This window comes from Camellia sinensis, chromosome 8 (genome assembly GCF_055761805.1).
Source record: "Camellia sinensis isolate YWXY chromosome 8, ASM5576180v1, whole genome shotgun sequence".
NCBI classification, from domain to species: Eukaryota; Viridiplantae; Streptophyta; class Magnoliopsida; order Ericales; family Theaceae; genus Camellia; species Camellia sinensis.
The window spans coordinates 188,855,203-188,875,568 of NC_138968.1; the positions used below are offsets into that span (position 1 = coordinate 188,855,203).

Genomic DNA, 20,366 nt, shown 5'->3' on the forward strand with positions numbered 1-20,366 from the left:
TTCTATTAACTTCTCCTAAATCAAGCCACCAGTAAAAGTCCTCTTCATTGAGGCTGAAAAGAACTAAAACACAATCGTCTGATAATTGGTTGGCAATCACAATTTCTGTAAGGACTGATTGATCCTTGCTGGCACGCTCACATTCACAAAAATACCCTTCAAAAAGCCAAAAAGCCAACACAAACGTATTCTGAAAGAGTCAATAAAGAGCAGAAATACTATGAAATTCTCCAACATGATTCATAACAAGGGAAAACTGTTTTGCATTTTGGTTACAACAACATAAAATTACACAAGTTTATTGGTTCCCACAATAACAATTCAATCAGATTTTCACTAGACCATACAAAATAACAAACTAAAGTGTGAACAAGCTCAATGAAAGAAATTTTGTTTATTTCTGTTCCCTATCACTCTCAATTTCAATCATCATTTGTATTCTTGAAAGTTCACATGTCCTGTTGCTTGTGCATGCTCCACAGCTTCCTGCAATTTTTGACATAGCAACGATGGCCAAATTGAAATTTGAGCTAAAATGGAAAGAACAAAGATAAATATGAGGCAGTATATGAATTGTATTAATGAGAAAGAGAACCTTTTGGCCAATGACTCCAATTTGGCAGACCCCACATCGCAAAGTAAAGTTGGCAGTGTCGGTGTAACTTCTTTTCCTAAGCAGCAGCAGAATAAAAACAATACATGAGCATGAATGAGACCTATGTGCTATAACTAGTAATTTAATAGAGGCATTTATTAATTAGTCTAAGATAAGGGAAAAACTATTCACTGAACTTTACCATATTCACTAAGGTTGTGTTTGAATTAAGGATTTGAGGAGAGATTTGTGGAGGCAACGGAAAAGTGAATGAAATAGAAGTAAATTTTCTTCACTTTTCCCTTCCTTTTTCCTTTCCCTCCACAAATACCCACTCAAATCTGAGGTCCAAACACAGCCCAAGGGGTGTGAGACTAGGGCTGCAAACAAAACATGCCAAGCTGCTGAAGATTACAACTTGAGCTTGGCCAGCAAAGCTCATACCTATGTTCTTGATCAAGCACAAGTGCCAAGCTTGGCTATTTTAAAAGCTCATTCTTGATGAGAGTCAGGTAAGGGAATAAACACCTATTAAAGGGGTGTAAGCAATTGTGATAACAATTTTCTTAATGAACTTGTGCAAGGAAACGACCAGTAAAAGAAAGTGAGAAAACAATATAAAGCCTGTAAATTGTAGTGAAAATTACTGATAAAGTTCTGTGATGGGGGAATAGCCATGAGACACTCGATTGACAGAGGTAAAGGGTTCAGAACATTATATAAAAGGGATGCAATAAAGTAAGTTAAGGATTATTCTGTTATTTGATCCACAAAAAAGGAAAAACAAAAATAGAAGGGAAAAAAATGTGGCAAAAAAATTAAATATTTCTAGTATATGTCAATTTGTAATCATTAATTAGCATTTGAAAAGTTAGGGGTGACGGATTTTCAATAAATGATGGGTATTTGGCAAGCTCAGCTAAATTGTGAATAAATTTGAACTCCACCAAACATCATGGGAAACCTACTGTAGTTCAGAAGGAGGTCAAGCTGAACTATCTATAAACAAGGCTAGGTTCAAGAAGCTCCGTACTCGGTTCAACTTAGCTATTGTGCCCAATAGTGAATGGTTTTTAAGACATACAATGCCATGAGTATAATTAGACAGCAAAAAATATGTTATGAGTATCAACAATTTGTCTCAGATGTCCTTGACATATCATATAGTTGACACATGGCATGCAATGTAGAAGATCAAGCTGAATGTTAATAAATTCCACCCCCTTGTTCAAATGACAAATATTAGATTGATTAGATTCCGAGGGCAATAAGAACTAATTATAAAGCAAACCACCTAAAATTTTCAGCCAATGAATTTTCCAAAGTTTGGTTATGCATGTTCTAAATACAGTAAAACAACTTTTATCAGCTATAGCAGTGTTGGTATTCTAAATTGAAAAAGGAAAGTAATGAAAATAATAATGTACTGTATGCGTCAATAATACAACATTTACTACCTTTGTTGTTCCCTAACAAGATTAAGAGCAAGCCGTTCAACCATTCCAGCAGTTCCATCCTTCATAAAAATTGTCTGATCAAACTCTTCTGGAGCTCCATCAGATGGAGACATCTGCAATCCAAGACATGAAATCAAACACTAATGAGGTAAAATATATTGAATAACATATCTTTCACTAGAGTCTGAATGTTAGAAGAGGCTCCAGATAATACAAGCACAGCTACTTAAAATACCATTGTTTGGTCATCTGAACCCTAATATAAAATATAACTTCCATTATAATAATTCATCTACTTTGCTCATGGTTGAATGTGATAACTATCCAATTGTGATGACAGTTAGAGATCAGAGACATGAACACCATCTGAAGTTAAAATCTAGTAAATCATCATATAGGGCAAGACTGAGGAGTGAGGCATAAAACAGAAACATCATTCCTTGTTATTGCTAATTCTTCCAAAATAACAAAAAGCAAATTGATAATCCAAGTTAATTAAAACATACAGCTATATATATATATATATATTAGTATGTATATATATATATATATATAGAGAGAGAGAGAGAGAGAGAACATACAGCCAAAGCATCATAATGGAGCCCATCATAAATGAGCATAACCCTTTCATGATAGTTCTTTCCCTGTTTAAAACAGTAACCCAAGAAAAGGATATAAAAATTTCAAGTCATATTAGCTTACAAGATTAAGCTGAATGACAGCACATCACCCATGCTAACCTGTCCATACAAATCGCATCTCAAGGTTTGGATATCATATGCTGCAATTTCACGTCCATAATAATCTGCTAATATTGCAAGCTCAATGGCACCTTCACGAGATAAAATATATGAAAAGAATTAGCAGCATAGATCAGAAAGAACTAACCTAAACAATATCCTAGTGCTTCATTCTAACAAACAAATAATCTATGCAGATATCACAATGTATTTGATTGCCAAGACAGCAAAAATAATTCCTAAGAGCATCTCCAACGGTGAACCAAACCTGGCATCAGATTTAATTTTTGGTGAAAAAGTCACTTTTTGGAGCTCCAATGGTTTCAGCAAATTGGTACCAAAATGAGAATTCAACAAAAAATTCATCAAAGTGAGAACAGGGTACAGATTTCACCACTTTACTGTGCGCTATGAAGCACGGACACGGACACGCATACGGACACGGACACGGACACGGGACACAGCAATTTCTAAAAAATAGGGACACGGACACGGCAGGGGACACGGCAAATTTTTTAATTTTTTTATAAATATTTTTATTTTAATACACATTAATTATTTTATTTATTTATTATATTTTTTAAATAATTAATTTTTTTATTTTATTTTATATACATGTATTTATTTTTTTTATTTATTAATATGTATTAAATATGTTATATGTTATATAATAACTATTATATAATATATAATAATATGTTATAATATATAATAACTATTATATAATTTATAATAATAATAGTTATTATATAATCAATAAACCCTCAGATAAAATAAAACGACAGATGCACAGATGCAAGGGAGAGAGAGAAGGAGAGAGAGTGAGGGAGACAGGGTCTCGGTCTCGGTCTCGGTCTCGATCGCGATCGCGATTGCGAGAGAGAGAGATTGTGAAGGCAGATCGCGAAGGAGCTTGGAGCTTCGATCTGAGAAGGCAGATCGCAAAGGTGTTCGATCGACTGATGGAGCTTGGAGCTTCGATCTGAGAGAGACAGATCGCGATCGTCTGGGGTCTTCGATCGACTAATGGAGCTTGAAGTTTCGATCTTCGACAGGTTTGTCCCTCTTCACTCTCTTCCTTCACACTCTCTCCTTTATCTCTCCCTCCTTGCCGTGTTCACGCCGTGTCCAGATCTGGACACGCGTGTCCCCTACAAGAAAAACAATTAAATTAAAGGGACACGGCAGATGGCGTGTCCCGTACGTGTCCCCGGCGTGTCCCCGTGTCCCCGGCGTGTCCCCGTGTCTGACACCGCCACGGCACTGATTTTGCCGTGTCTATGCTTCATAGACTGTGCGTGACTGTTGGAGGAGACCAACCGGTCAACCAGCCAGTTGACCAACCGGTCGACCGGTTCCCTTTCAAATAGGTAGGTTCAAACAAGAAAAAAAAAAAAAAAAAATTTTTTTTGCCTTACCAGTCGACCGGCCGGTCGACCCTCCCCTTTTGATGCACGGTTGGAGGAAGAAATATCAGATTGAGAAAATTAGCTTTTTTTAACTCAAATTTGGTGAAAAATTTGGTTCAATGTTGGAGATGGTCTAAAGAAACAGATTTTCAGGGGTAACTCTCTAAATTTTTTACGAATGTCAACAATGGAACATCTAGTTACTACTTGATGTTCAGTCAATGCATGCAAAATCAAATATCAGAATCCCATAACTTCTCATTTGATTATGATCACCTCAACCAGATTTTTTTGTGGGCCAACCTAAGGGTCTATGTACTCGAATGGAGATGGCTGTCAAGAGAAAATTGAAGTTAAATAGAGTATTATCTTCGTTCTTGAATGATTCCTGTAAGCTCTGAACCAAAATTGAAATTATTTCAGATCTCATTGAAAGCTGCCTAGAAGATAATAAAACTAAGACTCCAAAGAATAGATAGAAAAAAACAGAATAGAAACACCAAATGGTAACCCAGTTCATCCAGTATGGCTTACATCCAAGCATAAAGGCATAAATGAACTACAGTAGAAACAATAAAACTTTAGGATAAAGCATATTCAGCGCCGTGGGACTCAACACCAACTGCAAATAGGTTTGACATCTAGCATGCTACCAATGCTCTCCCCCAAACCTTACTCCACCCCATCCCACCCCACTCCACCCCACCGCACACACCACAAAGATTATTTATGAATTACAATAGAATAGAAGCCTCACGGGTGGATTAGGCAATGGGAAAAAAACTGCGATGACTTCTACGAAAAAAGATTTACATCTCTACAATAAAGGATAGTACTAGTGCCAAAAAACTAAAAAGGTAAAGAATGGAGATGTAACAAAATTCGGTTATCTCATCAAAAGAAAAAAAAGAAAAAGAAAAAAGGAAACCTTAAACCTAGGTACCATGCATTTTTCTTTGTTTCTTTTTTATCATGGCACCATGCATTATCGTAATTCGAGAAACCTTCAAGAATAGTTTCTTTGGAATGAAATGGAACTAAAAATGAAATTCAAAACTCAGATTATGTTTAGGAGAACAAAGGAATACAAGAGGAAAGGCCGCCTGGGTAGTGGGCACCCAACTGGGCACTAGGTTTGTCACCAATCCGACTGTAATTAGGCTGGGTATGATGAACTATTCAGAACTTGCTCCCCTCAGGGGTACTCTTGCTGAGCAAAAAAACTTTATCCATTGTATCTGGGAACCGAGTCTATACCACCAACCAAAAATCGTCTCAATAGCTTAAGATATCAAAGTGAAAAATTAACTCAAATCCCTCAAACAGCAACCAGAGACCATAAAAACCAGCACGTTCTGCATTGCTGTAATATCGTTTTGCAAGTGTATGCATGCAAGCAATACTTTTTGGCCAAGTCTCTCATTATAGACCTAGTGAAGGAGCAAGGCCAGACAAGAAGCACACATAATAGGAAGACATATATCACTATGCAAAAAAATGAGAAAGAGCCTCAGTGAACATTGATCCTGTGGTAATAGCAGGACCGAGAAGGCAAGCAGTTGCAAGCAATTTCATCTCATGGACCCATGTTGTTTTTCATAAATTCTCATCAATTCTAGATAGATCATAAACAAACAGACGACAAAATAAGTTCAAAACGCACCTCCCCACTTCTCTGGGTCAAGAATCCAGGTGCAGTACTCTTCATTTGGCTTCCCAAGGAATGCTTCAGAATATTGTGTCGGATCACTTGCCACTGTCGCAGCTGTAACCTTCAAAAATGGTAAGACCACAAAATGGAAAGGAAACAAAGAAACAGAAGGCATTAATTATTTCGTTAGTTAAGTGTATATGTGCCCAAAAAAATAAGTCCACGTACTGCATAAACAATATGAATACATATATATATATATATCAATAATACTATCAGTGTAACGTAAGCTAACTTTCTAAAAGCATTTGGTGTGGCATCATAAATGCAAATAGCTTACAAGCTAAAGCTATAATCACCGTATCCTCACATATAAATGAACTATATTGTGAGATGTCTTCAGTTCTGTTATAAAACTCACACAAAGGTGGACCCCTCTCATCAGTAGCTAGGGGATTGTGGACCCTGCAAAAAAAGTCGTGGCAATAGGAGATCATGTTTTTAATTTACTCAAGTTTTGGATGATCACCACTTTTACAAGGTTCAGAAGTTATAGCCATATACAGCACTAGCTTCATTTCTCTCGATTCATTTCGATTATAAATTCTCAAAAACAAATCAATGTTCACAGGGAATACCAAGCCTAGTGACCTCCATTCTATGAGTGAAGTCAATCCATGCAAAGTAAGGAAAGACAACTTGAAACAACCCAATTAGGTTATAATTGATTGTCAATTCAGTGATCTAAATAAAAGTACTATTAATTGGCCGAACATACAAAGAAACTCAATTTAAATCAAAATAAATATAAAATTACCAAGTAACAATGCAAATACATATATACATCAAATTTGACTTGTTGTTTTATTAAAGATACCTCCATCTCATGGATCATAAATGCAGTAAATTCAAGCAATATGAAATAAAATAGTAATCGTTTTGTTTCTGAAAGCCAAGTACACATAACAATTCCAGATCACATTTGACATGAGTTTCAAATGCCATGGACCAAAACTTGTGTGTTAAGAATTTCATAAACCGATTCACCCTAATACACAGACACATTATAATGGTTGTAATACAATCTGTTACGAAATTGTCTCTAGATGTACATATTGGTGGTGGGATTAACCTGTCTCAACTCGGGAGCTTTGTTTTTGTCATGGTCCATAACATACCTGCAAATGAAGAAACAACACAAAGGAAAAACAGTTAAAACACATCAAAACCTATGTGTGTCCAAATCAAAAGGAGTGAAAAATAAGGCTTGCTTTGTAAATTAGAGCTTTACCCAACAGCATTGAAGAGGCAACTGTTGTCTGAAGGAATGACCCTCCTAATGACAGTACCTTCCATATTAAAACTAAATGTGCACCTGAAAACAATAATAGTTGTGTGAGCTACTACTTCAACAATCCAATGTAGAAGTAAAATTAATGGAAATTTCATGATCACTGCAAATAGATGATAAAGCCAATTGATTAAAAATGTTACAGAGCCAAAACCATATGATTATAGTAAGATTATCCTATGAAAGGAAAACAAAGAGAGAAAAAAAAAAAGAAAAAAAAAGAACAACAATCGAATATGGAAATTCAATAGACAATTGACAATAACATGTGAAAAAACCTAATTTCGGAACCTTAAGAGCAAACAGCAGAAAACCAAAATTAAATAAGTAAAATTCGGGTTAAAAAACACATTCGGATTCACATAAAGAATGACATCGAACACATACAAGAAACAGAAATGTATCCAAAACCCATCTAACCCTTATAGAATTTTACCAAGAAAAAAATAGAGAATAATGAAGTATAACGTCTCTGGGTGAACAAATGCAAGCAGAATTCGACAAGAAAAAAGTACATCCAGATTCAAATAACGATAAAAATGGAATTTAAAACTGTAAGAATCATACCCAGAAAAATTAAAGGAAAAAAAAATGTACAAGGCTTGAAGGGAAGCTCTAGATCTATGGAATACGTAACCAAGAATTGCTTTTTAAAGTAAAGAAAAGGGAGAAAATTGCAAAGATAAGAAAAGAATAAGAGGGGCCACGAGAGTGTACAAGATAGATATGAGAGAGAAAGTTTGGATACTCTATTACTTACTTTTTTTTTCGTTTAATCTCTGTGTCTGTGTTGTGTGTATAATGTGTGGTTGTTGAGTTCAAATGGGTTTTCGTCAGAGAATGCGTTTTTGGAGAGAGAGATGGTTTCGATTTGATGCGTTTCTGTCTCGGACGCCGCCGTTTTATCTTGTTTCGGACACTGTCCACCTCACCGTGGAAATGTTCCCGTGTACACGAGACTACGATAAATTGAAAAAGTCTCAAGACACACCAATTATAATACATCCCTACCATGTGCGATAGATTTCGTATTATATTTTATTATTTATATTTTTTATTTATAAAATTAATCGATCTCCCATCTTGCATTCGATATGATATGGGATAAAGATAGGTAGGCATGACAATTTGAACTCGGCTCGACGGAGATTCGACTCTCCAATCTCAAATTGAGCGATTTTTTTTCTAAAAAATACCCCCGACAGGTCGGGAATGATATTTAAAAATGAATCCCCGATAATATTCGAGTCGGGAACGGTGATACAATTTCCAGTCCTGGACTAGGCCCTGCCTCGTCTTATTTAAGCCCCGGCTGTGTTTATATATAAATATGTGTGTGTTTAGGTTTGGTTGACTTGACACACACAAACATCGCCTCCTTCTCTCTCTCACACACATGACTGTCGTTCCTTCACTGGTTTGGTCGGCGGCGGCTCCTCCCTTACCGCCGCTCCTCCTCTCTCCCTCACTGGCGACTTCTTGTAACAATCCCGACCCATTATTAAAGTTAATCCATGCTTAAGTATACATAACAAGTAATTAAGAAGAAATCATGAGTTAATTACATGTGCATTGCATTATTTATGTTTATAACTGTTTAACGTAGGAAGATCTGTTTATATTTTTGCTTCGGTTTGCGAATTGAAGGCCTCATCAGCACCCGATTCAGAAATTGACTTGATTTACGTGTTAATTAGAATTTTTAGAACATTATGGTAGGTTCAATTGAAATTCGATTCGGGACGATTAAATTAGATAAATAATGTCAATTGATTAGCTATTAATGAAGTCTTTCTAGTGGAGCCTATATAAGGCCACTTTGATTTCCTTAATATATTTTGCACTCTCATTCCATACTTCTCACAGCTCAAACGTGAGATAGGGAGAGAAAATAGAAGATTTGAGCTCAACTAGGGTGATTGCTAGAGAATTGGGAGGCATTGACTTGAACTTAGCAAGAATTTGAGTCATTGGAAAGAATTACTCAAGGACTCAAAGAATTGAGACTTGTAGGTAAGGAATTCAACCCTTGAATTATGTAATTGACTCATTTAAGTTGTGAATTCAAAGGAAAATGAAAGATTAGTGCATGAAATGAACTAAAGAAGTGGGAAAATAGAAGAGTAGAGCTTGCATGTGCATTTTATGGTAATTTTTAAAGTTGATTTCAAGTAAATTCTCCATGCATGTCATGTTCTCAACTTAATTATGAAACTTCATCATGTTTTCCATCAATTTGCTTCAATTGATCATGTTTTGGAAGCTTTGAAGTCAAGAAAGTGCTTGCATGTAAGTCTATGTGTTGTTTTATAAGTTTCAAGTTTGATTTCACCCAATTGACTTTCTCTTGGGCCTTGATTTTGTGAAATGATCTTTAATTCTTAATGTTTTCAAAATTTAAACTTGTTTTCTCAAGTTTTAAGGCCAAGAGCTGTGTTTTGATGAGTTAGATTCGAGTTTTGAACTTGGGAGTGTAATCAGGAAATTCCAGATTTTACACTTCCACTCGAGCGAAGGAATCTATGCTTGAGCGACCACTTTGAGTGCGAGCATTTCCGCTCGAGTGACCTGAAGTACGCTCGAGCGTGAAATGCATACTCCTAGAAGTTCTTGTGTTTTACAGACCGCTCAAGCGACAAAAGTTGCACTCAAGCAAGGGAATATCTCTCACGCTCGAGCGAGTATCGAGCGAGCATCGAGCCGAAAAAGCAAGCAACCGGCACTTTTACAAAAGTTTACAGACCGCTCGAGCTACAGATCTTGTGCTCGAGCGACCACTCACATTTTGCATGTCCGTTTGAGCGTAGGAAGTTACACTCGAGGACCTTGTTTTCAGCAATTTTTGTTAAGTGTTTTCAAGTGCATTTTTGCATCATCTTTCCATCCTAGGCATTCCTAAGTCAAGTTTAAGACACCATAATGAGAATAAAGAAGTAGAAGCACACTAAGACAAGAAAGAACTAAGTTAATGATTTTGAGTGTGTAATTTAGTACGTATTCGATCTGTATCTGTGTAGGTCACGCGCCATGAGATATCTAAATTGCCTACTCTGTCTGTTATTTGGGGCCGTCTGTTATCTGTAAGTAGTAACTTAGTAAAACTATGTTCAAGTTAAATTATTTTCTATATATAAAATAAGATCTGTTTTATGAAATGTTATGTTTTATACTATGAATGATTGTCCAATTTTCGATAAGTATTCATGACACAAGTATGTTATTTGTTTCCGGTCCGCAGGTTCTTTTATGGAACTGACAAGTTATCTGCACCTGGCTGGAAGTTCCTTTATGGAACTGACAAGTTATCTGTTCCCAGTCCGGAGGTTCCTTTATGGAACTAACAAGTTATCTGTACTCGGTCGGAGGTTCCTCTATAGAACTGACAAGTATAATCTAAGATGCTTTGTAAATGATCTGTTAACATTAATGGATGAACTATGTATGATCAAGCATGAATTTTGAATTCTGTATATGAATTGAATAAGAATACAAACATGAAACTAATCTATGTACAAGCTCAGTCATGGGACATCACTCATTTAACCATTTACTATGTTATTATTCACTGGGCTTCCGTTTACTATTTATATTACGTATATAGGTGATCAGGCACGTGATATTTATGATTGTATAAGACTTTGTTCCTTTTACTCCATAAACAAGTTTTTCTTTTCTTTCTTCTTCTTTCTTTTCTTCTTTTTTACGTAGATGAAGTGACGTATAAATACTGTATCTTTTGATGTCACTCGTATGTTTATCAAAGTTTAAGATTATTAGTCCTATGTATGTCTTCACAGCTCAATGGACTATGTATATTTTATGTATTTGCTTCTGCAGCCCCTAATTATTCATTATTATATCAAGAGGCCTTTGGTAATCTAAGGATTACTGGCCGGTTACGACGCTAAACCTATAAGAGCGAGTTTGGGTCGTGACAGAGTGGTATCAAAACACGTGTTCTACCACACACATGAGTCCATACGAGCTTAAGATGTCCTAGTAAGAAGTAAGGGCATTTAATTTGCATGTGTAAGTGTGTGTTTTTGAAAGTGAAAGCATAAATCTGATTATTATCACATGATATGGAAACAAATAATCTGAATATTGTAAAAGGACTATTTGCCTATATTTATGACATTCCGTTTACCTATAGCAAATGGAAAATACAAGAAGTGATAGAGCAGCTGAATCATCTGAGGCTCGAATGAGCTGTATGGAACAAATGCTTGCAGCTTTAACTGAGGCAATGACTCAACAATAACAGAGACAACAACCCTTACCTCCCCCGCTGGTCCAAGTTGAGCTGGATAACAATGATCTCATAAATTTAACTCAGAAGTTCCTAAAAATGAAACCGCCGACCTTTTTGGGTGGCATTGAACCGTTAAAAGCAGAAACATGGTTGCTTGAAATTGAGAAATTGTTTAAAGTATTCCCTTGCTTTGAAATTCAGAAAGTCCTTCTGGCCACCTATACTTTGAAAGATAAAACCCGGAGGTGGTGGTTACTAATCCGAAACAATAATGGGAATATGATGTGGGCACAATTTATTTCGATCTTCTATGATAAGTACTTCCCTCAATGTTTTCGAGATCAGAAAATTTCTGAATTCCAAGAACTTAAACAAGGCAGGATGTCCGTGGCTGAACATGAGACCAAATTTACTGAGTTGGCTCGATTTGCTCCACATATGGTGGATACTGATTACAAGAAGGCATGGAAATTTGAAGGCGGACTGGATCTGGAAGTGTTTGACCGAATAGGCGTCTTGAAATCGCCTACTTATGTGGAAGTTTTAGATAGAGCGATAATGGCAGAAGCCACAATAGTAGCAATGAAACAAGCTAAGGCACCAACAACAGAAGGGAGAAGCAAAAGATTTGGGTCTAATTTTCGGAAGGGTTGTTTCTTCTTCACAAACAAAAAGCAAAATACTAGATCTTCAAGCAGCTCAAGCCAAAGTAGTGGGTCTATACCAATCTGTTTAGAATGTGGAAGGAAACATAAAGGCATGTGCCATCGTGCATCGGGTGCGTGTTTTCACTGTGGCAAAACCGGTCACATAATTAAGGACTGTCTAATGAGGTTTGACAATGCAAATCATCCAACAGCAAGTTCAGTCAGATCTACTCCTGTAACGAGGCCCAATGCAAGAACTAATGTCAAGAATAACATCGGAAATGAAACACTAAGGTAAGGGAGAATTTTTGATCTAGTACCCGAGGATGTACAGAATACTGAGCTAGTAGTGTCAGGTATAATTTCAATTGTGCATAGAATGCCTATGCACTGATTGATTCTAGTTTTACGCATTCATTTGTATCGCATGCTTTTTCTCGGAAGTTGGCTAGATCATTAGAACCTATGAATTGCATACTATCTATGCCTACACCATTGGGAAGTTCTATGATGTGCACCTATGCATATTCTACATGTGATGTTTTGATTGGTGATATGACGTTGTACGTTGATTTGCTGTCTTTGAGCATTGACCACTTTGATTGTATATTGGGCATGGATTGGTTGTCGAAATATTGTGCCACTATTGATTGTGTAAATAAAATTGTCACATTTAAACCACTTGGTATGCCTGAGTTTGTTCACTGGGAATGGAGTGGTTTCTCCACCATACTTGATTTCATTTATAAAAGCTAGAAAATTATTGAGAAAAGGTTGTCGGGGTTACTTGTGAAGTGTAATGCCTATATCTTCGGATAGTACCAGTGTAGAAGCTATTCTTGTGGTTTGTGAATTTCCTGATGTGTTTCCTAATGACTTACCTGGAAATCTAATTAATAGGGAAATTGAGTTTACCATTGATGTTGTACCTGGAACACAATTTATCTCTAAAACTCCGTATAGAATGTTGACTTTCGAACTGAAAGAATTAAAAGTTCAACTCCAAGAACTCTTAGACAAGAAATTCATATGTCCGAGTACCTCACCTTGGGGAGCCCCAATGTTGTTTGTTAAAAAGAAAGACGGATCTTTGAGGCTATGTATCGATTACCGTGAGTTGAATAGAGTAACCGCAAAGAATAAATATCCATTACCCCGAATAGATGACCTGTTAGACCAACTCCAGGGAGTCCAAGTGTTTTCTAAAATTGACCTTAGATCTAGGTATCACTAGTTAAAGGTCAAGGTAGAAAACATAGAGAAAACTGCATTCAGAACTAGATATAGACACTATGAAGTTTTGGTAATGCCATTTGGGGTAACTAATGCACCTGCGGTGTTCATGGATTTAATGAATAAAGTGTTCAAAAAAATTTATGGATGAATTTATTGTTGTCTTTAATGATAATATATTGATTTACTCCAAAAGCAGGGAAGAACATGAGAATCATTTGAGAATTGCCTTACAAATCCTAAGGGAAAGGAAGTTATATGCAAAATTTTTCAAATGTGAATTTTGGCTGGACAACGTAGCCTTTTTGGGCCATGTAATCAATAGGGATGGCATATCGGTAGACCCACAGAAAATTAAAGCTATTGTGGACTGGCCTAAATCGACGAATGTGTCAAAAGTTAGAATTTTTCTGGGACTTGCAGGCTATTATCACAGATTTGTAGAAGACTTTTCAAAACTTACTATGCCATTGACCCAATTAACCTAGAAAAATGTATCATTTGATTGGAATGATCAAAGGGAGTCTGCCTTTCAAGAGTTGAAGACCAGATTAGTAACTACACCGATTTTAACTTTACCTAATGGTACTGATGGGTTTTAGATTTACAGTGATGCATCCTACAAAGGTTTGGGTTGTGTATTAATGCAAAATGAAAAGGTAATTGCTTATGTTTCTCGACAACTCCGACCACATAAAAAGAATTACTCGACTCATGATCTTGAACTGGCAGCTGTGGTGTTTGCTTTGAAAATTTGGTGACATTATTTGTATGGTGTGACTTGCGAGGTGTACACCGATCATAAAAGTTTGATATACTTCTTTATCCAAAAAGAACTGAACATGAGACAGAGAAGATGGCTAGAATTGATCAAAGACTATGATCTACATATTTTATATTATCTGGGAAAAGCTAATATTGTGGCAGATGCCTTGAGCTGAAAGTTAATAGGAAATTTGTCATGTTTGCTTACTGGTCAGAAAGAATCACTATGCGACTTGGAAAAGAATGAAATTGAAGTTGTATTGTGAGAACAAGGTGGCATCTTAGCTGCTATCTCTTCTCAACCTACAATCATCGAAGAAATTAAAGAGAAACAATTGTAAGATGAGTTCCTGAGAAAGATTGTAAATGAAATTGACTCAGAACCACGACCCCAGTTTGTATTTGAAAACAATATGTTGAAATTTCAAGATCGTCTTTATGTGCTGGATTGCTCTGATTTAAGGAAACGAATCATGACAGAAGCTCGCAACTCCAAATTTGCCATACATCTAGGAAACACAAAGATGTATTATGATTTGAAAAAAAATTTCTGGTGGCTTGGAATGAAAAAGAGCATTGCAGATTTTGTAACCCGATGTTTGTATTGCCAACAAGTTAAAGCTGAACATCAACGACCCACTGGTTTATTACAACCACTTCTAATACCGGAATGGAAATGGGAGCACATTACCATGGATTTCATCATGGGATTGCCTTGCTCTTCTCGAGGTATGGATTCTATTTGGGTTATTATTGATCGTCTAACTAAATCTGCTCACTTTTTACCTGTCAAATGTTTGTATAATACGGATAAGTTGGCTAATTTGTATGTCAATGAGATTGTGAAATTACATGGAGTTCCAGTGTCCATAGTATCTGACAGAGATCCCAAGTTTACTTCAAGATTTTGGCAGAGTTTACAACAGGCCTTGGGGACTGAATTGAGATTAAGCAGTGCTTATCACCCACAGACAGATAGCCAATCAGAACAGACCATTCAAACATTGGAGAACTTGTTACGGATGTGTGTGTTAGACTTTCAAGGCAGTTGGGAGACTTATCTTCCTTTGGCCGAGTTTATATACAATAACAGTTATCACTCAAGTATTCGTATGGTCCCATATGAAGCTTTGTATGGTAGGAAATGTCGTTCTCCGATCTGTTGGGCCGAGGCAAGTGACATACTTTTATTGGGACCGGAATTGGTACAAGAAACAACTGAAACTGTGCAATTGATTTGACAAAGACTGAAAACTGCACAAAGACGCCAGAAGAGCTATGCCGATGTTCGAAGAAGAGACAGGGAATATGAAGTCGGGGATCGCGTATTTATCAAAGTGACTCCAATGAAAGGCTAGACACAGTTTGGTGTGAAAGGTGAATTGACACCAAGATATGTTGGACCCTATGAAATCCTTGAGAAGATTAATTCAATGACGTATTGGGTAGCTTTACCACCAGTCATAGAACATATGCACAATGTATTTCATGTTTCTATGCTTCAAGATTATTTGAGGGATCCACTACATGTGATTGAGCCGACTTATGTACTTCTAAAAGATGATTATACATACGAGGAGATGCCAATACAAATTATGAACCTTCAAATCAAAAGATTGAGAAACAAGGAGATTTCATTTATAAAGGTTGATTAGTAGAATCATGAAAGAACTTATGCAACTTGGGAGACAGAAAAAGACATGATAAGAAGATACCCTGAGTTGTTTCATTTGAATCCGGTGTTCTTCTAGAATGAAGGTAACTCGAGTTTGGAGGACCAAACTCTTTAGGGGGGAAAGATTATAACAAACCCGATCCATGATTAACGTTAATCCATGCTTAAGTATGCCTAATAAGTAATTAAGAAGAAATCCTGAGTTAATTACATATGCATTGCATTATTTATGTTTATATCTATTTAACGTAGAAAGATTTGTTCATGTTTTCGTTTCGGCTTATGAATTGAAGGCCTTATCAACATCCGATTCAGAAATTGACTTGATTTATGTGTTAATTAGAATTTTTAGAACATTATAGTAAGTTCAATTGAAATTCAATTCGGAACGATTAAATTAGATAAATAATGTCAATTGTTTAGCTATTAATGAAGTTCTCCTAGTAGAGCCTATATAAGGCCACTTTGATTTCCTTAATACATTTTGCACTGTCATTCCATACTTCTCATAGCTCAAACTTGAGGTAGAGAGAGAAAAGAGAAGACTTGAGCTCAACTAAGGTGATTGCTAGAGAATTGGGAGGAATTGACTTGAACTTAGCTAGAATTTGAGTCATTGGGAAGAATTACTCAAGGACTCAAAGAATTGAGACTTGTAGGTAAGGAATTCAACCCTTGAATTATGTAACTGACTCATTTAAGTTGTGAATTCAGAGGAAAATGAAAGATTAGTGCATGAAATGAATTAAGGAAGTGGGAAAGTAGAAGAGTAGAGTTTGCATGTGCATTTTATGTTAATTTTTAAAGTTGATTTCAAGTAAATTCTCCATGCATGTCATGTTCTCAACTTAATTATGAAACTTCATCATGTTTTTCATCAATTTGCTTCAATTGATCATGTTTTGGAAGCTTTGAAGTCAATAAAGTGCTTGCATGTAAGTCCATGTGTTGTTTTGTAAGTTTCAAGTTTGATTTCACCCAATTGACTTACTCTTGGGCCTTGATTTTGTGAAGTGATCTTTAATTCTTAATGTTTTCAAAATTTAAACTTGTTTTCTCAAGTTTTGAGGCCAAGAGTTGTGTTTTGATGAGTTAGATTTGAGTTTTGAGCTTGGGAGTGCAATCTGAAAATTCCAGATTTTACACTTTCGCTCAAGTGAAGGAATCTACGCTCGAGCGACCACTCTGAGTGCGAGCATTTCCGCTTGAGCGACCTAAAGTATGCTCGAGCGTGAAATGCATGCTCCTAGAAGTTCTTGTGTTTTACAGATCGCTCGAGCGACAAAAGTTGCGCTCGAGTGAGGGCATGTCTCTCACGCTCGAGCGAGTATCGAGCGAAAAAAATAAGCAAGCAACCATCACTTTTACAAAAATTTACAGACCGCTCGAGCGACTACTCACATTTTGCATATCCGCTCGAGTGTAGAAAGTTACGCTCGAGCGAGGACCCTATTTTCAGCAATTTTTGTTAAGTGTTTTCAAGTGCATTTTTGCACCATCTTTCCATCCTAGGCATTTCTAAGTCAAGTTTAAGACACCATAAAGTGGATAAAGAAGTAGAAACACACTAAGACAAGAAAGAACTAAGTTTACGATTCCGAGTGTATAATTCAATATGTATTCGATCTATATCTATGTAGGTCATGCGGCTTGAGATATCTAAATTGCTTACTCTGTTCGTTACTTGGGGCAATCTGTTATTTGTGAGTAGTAACTTAGTAAAGTTATGTTCAAGTTAAATTATTTTTTATATATGAAATAAGATCTGTTTTATGAAATGTTATGTTTTGTACTATGAATGATTGTCCAATTTTTAATAAGTATTTGTGACACAAGTATGTTATCTGTTCCTGGTCGGGAGGTTCCTTTATGGAACTGACAAGTTATTTGCATCCGGCTGGAGGTTCCTGTATAGAACTGACAAGTTATCCGTTCCTAGTCCGAAGGTTCCTTTATGGAACTGACAAGTTATTCGTACCCGGCCGGAGGTTTCTCTATGGAACTGACAAGTATAATCTAAGATGCTTTGTAAATGATCTCTTAATGCTAACGAATGAACTATGTATGATCAAGCATGAATTTTTAATTTTGTATATGAATTGAATAAGAACACGAACATGAAACTAATTTATATACAAGCTCAGTCATGGGACATCATTCATTTAACCCTTTACTCTGTTATTATTCACTGGGCTCCCGCTCTCTATTTATATTATGTATGTAGGTGATCAGACACGTGTCCAGGCTCAGAGTTGAGGACCTGGCATTTCAGTTTTTGTCAGCCAACCTTTGTGCCTCCCGAGGAGGTTCCAGATTAAGTCAACTCTAGTGGCTGTATTATTTATGACTATATAAGACTTTGTTCCTTTTGCTTCATGAATAAGTTTGTTTGTTTGTTTGTTTGTTTTTTTTTTTTAATGTACACGAAGTGACGTGTATACTGTATCTTTTGACGTCATTCGTATGTTTATAAAAGTTTAAGATTATCAATCTCATGTATGTCTTCATAGCTCGATCGACTATGTATATTTTATGTATTTGCTTCCGCAGCCCCTAATTATTGATTATTATGTTAAAAGGCCTTTGGTAATCTAAGGATTATTGGCTGGTTACGACGCTAAACTTATAGGGGCGTGTTTAGGTCGTGACACTTCTCCTCCTCTCCCTCTCACGGTATCTCCTCGTCTCTCTCTCTCACGGTATCTCATCATCTCTCTCTCTCTCTATATATATCTTTTGCTTTTGTTCTTCAGATTTGAAAATGATAAAGATGAAGATGAAGATGTTGTTAATGAAAATCTGTTGTTGATGAATGTGTTAGATTTGTTGATGAAGATTAAGAAAATGAAAATCTGTTGTTGAAAATATCTCTCTCTCTGTGATTTGTTGATCTGTTGTAAATGATGATCTGTTGTAAATGTGTTGCTGAAGATCAAGAAAATGAAGATGATGAATCAATCCGTTGTTGATAAATGTGTTAAATTTGTTGTTGATGAATTCTTGTAATTATGTAGAGCTGATTTTTTTTTTTTTTTTTTTTGGCCGAAGAATTTTTGGGGTCGGAGAAACCCGATCCTTGTTAGGGGACGGGGACGAGGGTGGTAATAGATTCCCCGTCGGGGATCGGTGCCGGAGATGGGGGTATTTCCACCATCGGGGATCGGGGATGGGGAGTGTGATCCCCGGCCTCGCCCCGGCCTGTTGTCATTCCTAGAGATAGGGATGGATTATTACGAACTTATTACAAACCTCACTGAGAAAAATATGTATAAATATTTTCTCTTCGGCTTATTTTGAAAGTTAGGTTAAAAGTTAATTTTTAAATTTTTTGATTTTTTTGAGTCATATTATTTTTCTATTTTTTTGGTATATTTTTTTTAAAAAAAATAAAAAATTAGCTTTTAACATATTTCTCAAAATAGGCTTTATTATTAAATGTTGCTTACTAATACAGGCTAATAATTGTCTTCACGTCATGTGAAAAAAATTATTTAATGCTCATAAGATAAATATATATGATGATCTCAATTTAATTTTACTAATTTAAATAATGTAATTTATCACTTTTATATTAATTTTTTTAATAAAAAAACAAGTATCATAACATAAATAATAAGAGAATTTATAATTCAGTGACTCTTTCACAAAATAATAATAAATACATACAAAAAATTTATAACTTTAATTATTAATATTTATAAATTTTATTGCTAATATGTAATTATTTACAATTACTTATAAAAAATTATACTAAATTGTAATTCTCTCTTAACATAAAGTATTATTACTCTTAAAATCAACTAAGCCCCGGTTTGGTAAATATTTTGGGCTAAACAAGCACATATAGACAAAAAAATAAATAAATAAATAAAGCAAAATAGTCAAAAAGCTAACAAAAAAAAGTTTGTCATTCCAAAGCCAAAAGCTAAAAAAGTCAAATAAGAAAACCAAACAAACAAAAAAATCACAGGCTAAAAAAGTCAAAAAAATCAAAAAGCCAATGAAAAAAGTCATTGCCAAACGAACCCTAAATAACTTTTCAAATTTTGACTTTGGAGATTTTCAGCAGTAGGAGTGAGTAGTGGATATATCGATCCGCCCAAACTGACCAAACCGAATCAATCTACCATATTTTGGACGGATGTGTGATGACGAGCGGACGGTTGCAGATTGATTTTTTCCAATCCGCCTACTTTTGGATGGATGACGGCTCTGAGGTTTCTTTGACCACAACCGAACTACCAAACCGCGAGCACCCATAGTAATTTGTAAGACTTTGTGTTTTCAATTTATTTAGATATTATGTTTGTGTTTTCAATTGAAAAAAAGTTTAAATATTCTGTTGAAAAAGAGTTTTCAACTTGAATATAATTTTTAAGTTGAAAAAAATAAATGTATTATTTATCTATATTTTTTTGGTTTTTAAATCTGACTCTAAAAATAATAAATAAAAAAGATGATATATGCTGATTAGTTTTTGTTTTTCAAAATAGATATAGATGTAATAATACAGAGGCATACAATCTCTACTACTGCTCTGTTCATGATTTTGATGGTTTGAATTGTTTTTATATTTTAAGAACCATAAATT

At 35.6% G+C, this 20,366-nt stretch overlaps 1 protein-coding gene across 5 annotated transcripts; it reads right to left on the reverse strand.

Moving 5' to 3' along the window:
• Window positions 1-216: 216 nt before the first annotated feature.
• On the reverse strand, window positions 217-8,163 carry LOC114276110 (OVARIAN TUMOR DOMAIN-containing deubiquitinating enzyme 2). Of its 5 annotated transcripts, none has more exons than XM_082884388.1 (9): window positions 7,964-8,163; window positions 7,144-7,227; window positions 6,985-7,030; window positions 5,865-5,973; window positions 2,793-2,884; window positions 2,634-2,696; window positions 2,053-2,165; window positions 596-671; window positions 217-486 (listed from the first exon to the last, which is right to left on the reverse strand). In XM_082884388.1, the coding sequence occupies exons 2-9, from the start codon at window positions 7,206-7,208 to the stop codon at window positions 430-432; spliced, it is 621 nt and encodes a 206-aa protein (XP_082740514.1). In that variant the 5' UTR covers window positions 7,209-7,227; window positions 7,964-8,163; the 3' UTR covers window positions 217-429. The 5 variants fall into 5 exon arrangements, with proteins under 5 accessions (XP_082740514.1, XP_082740517.1, XP_028073656.1 ...); XM_082884391.1 differs by having other exon boundaries at window positions 5,865-6,317; window positions 7,964-8,079; XM_028217855.2 differs by having other exon boundaries at window positions 7,771-8,023.
• Window positions 8,164-20,366: the final 12,203 nt, after the last annotated feature.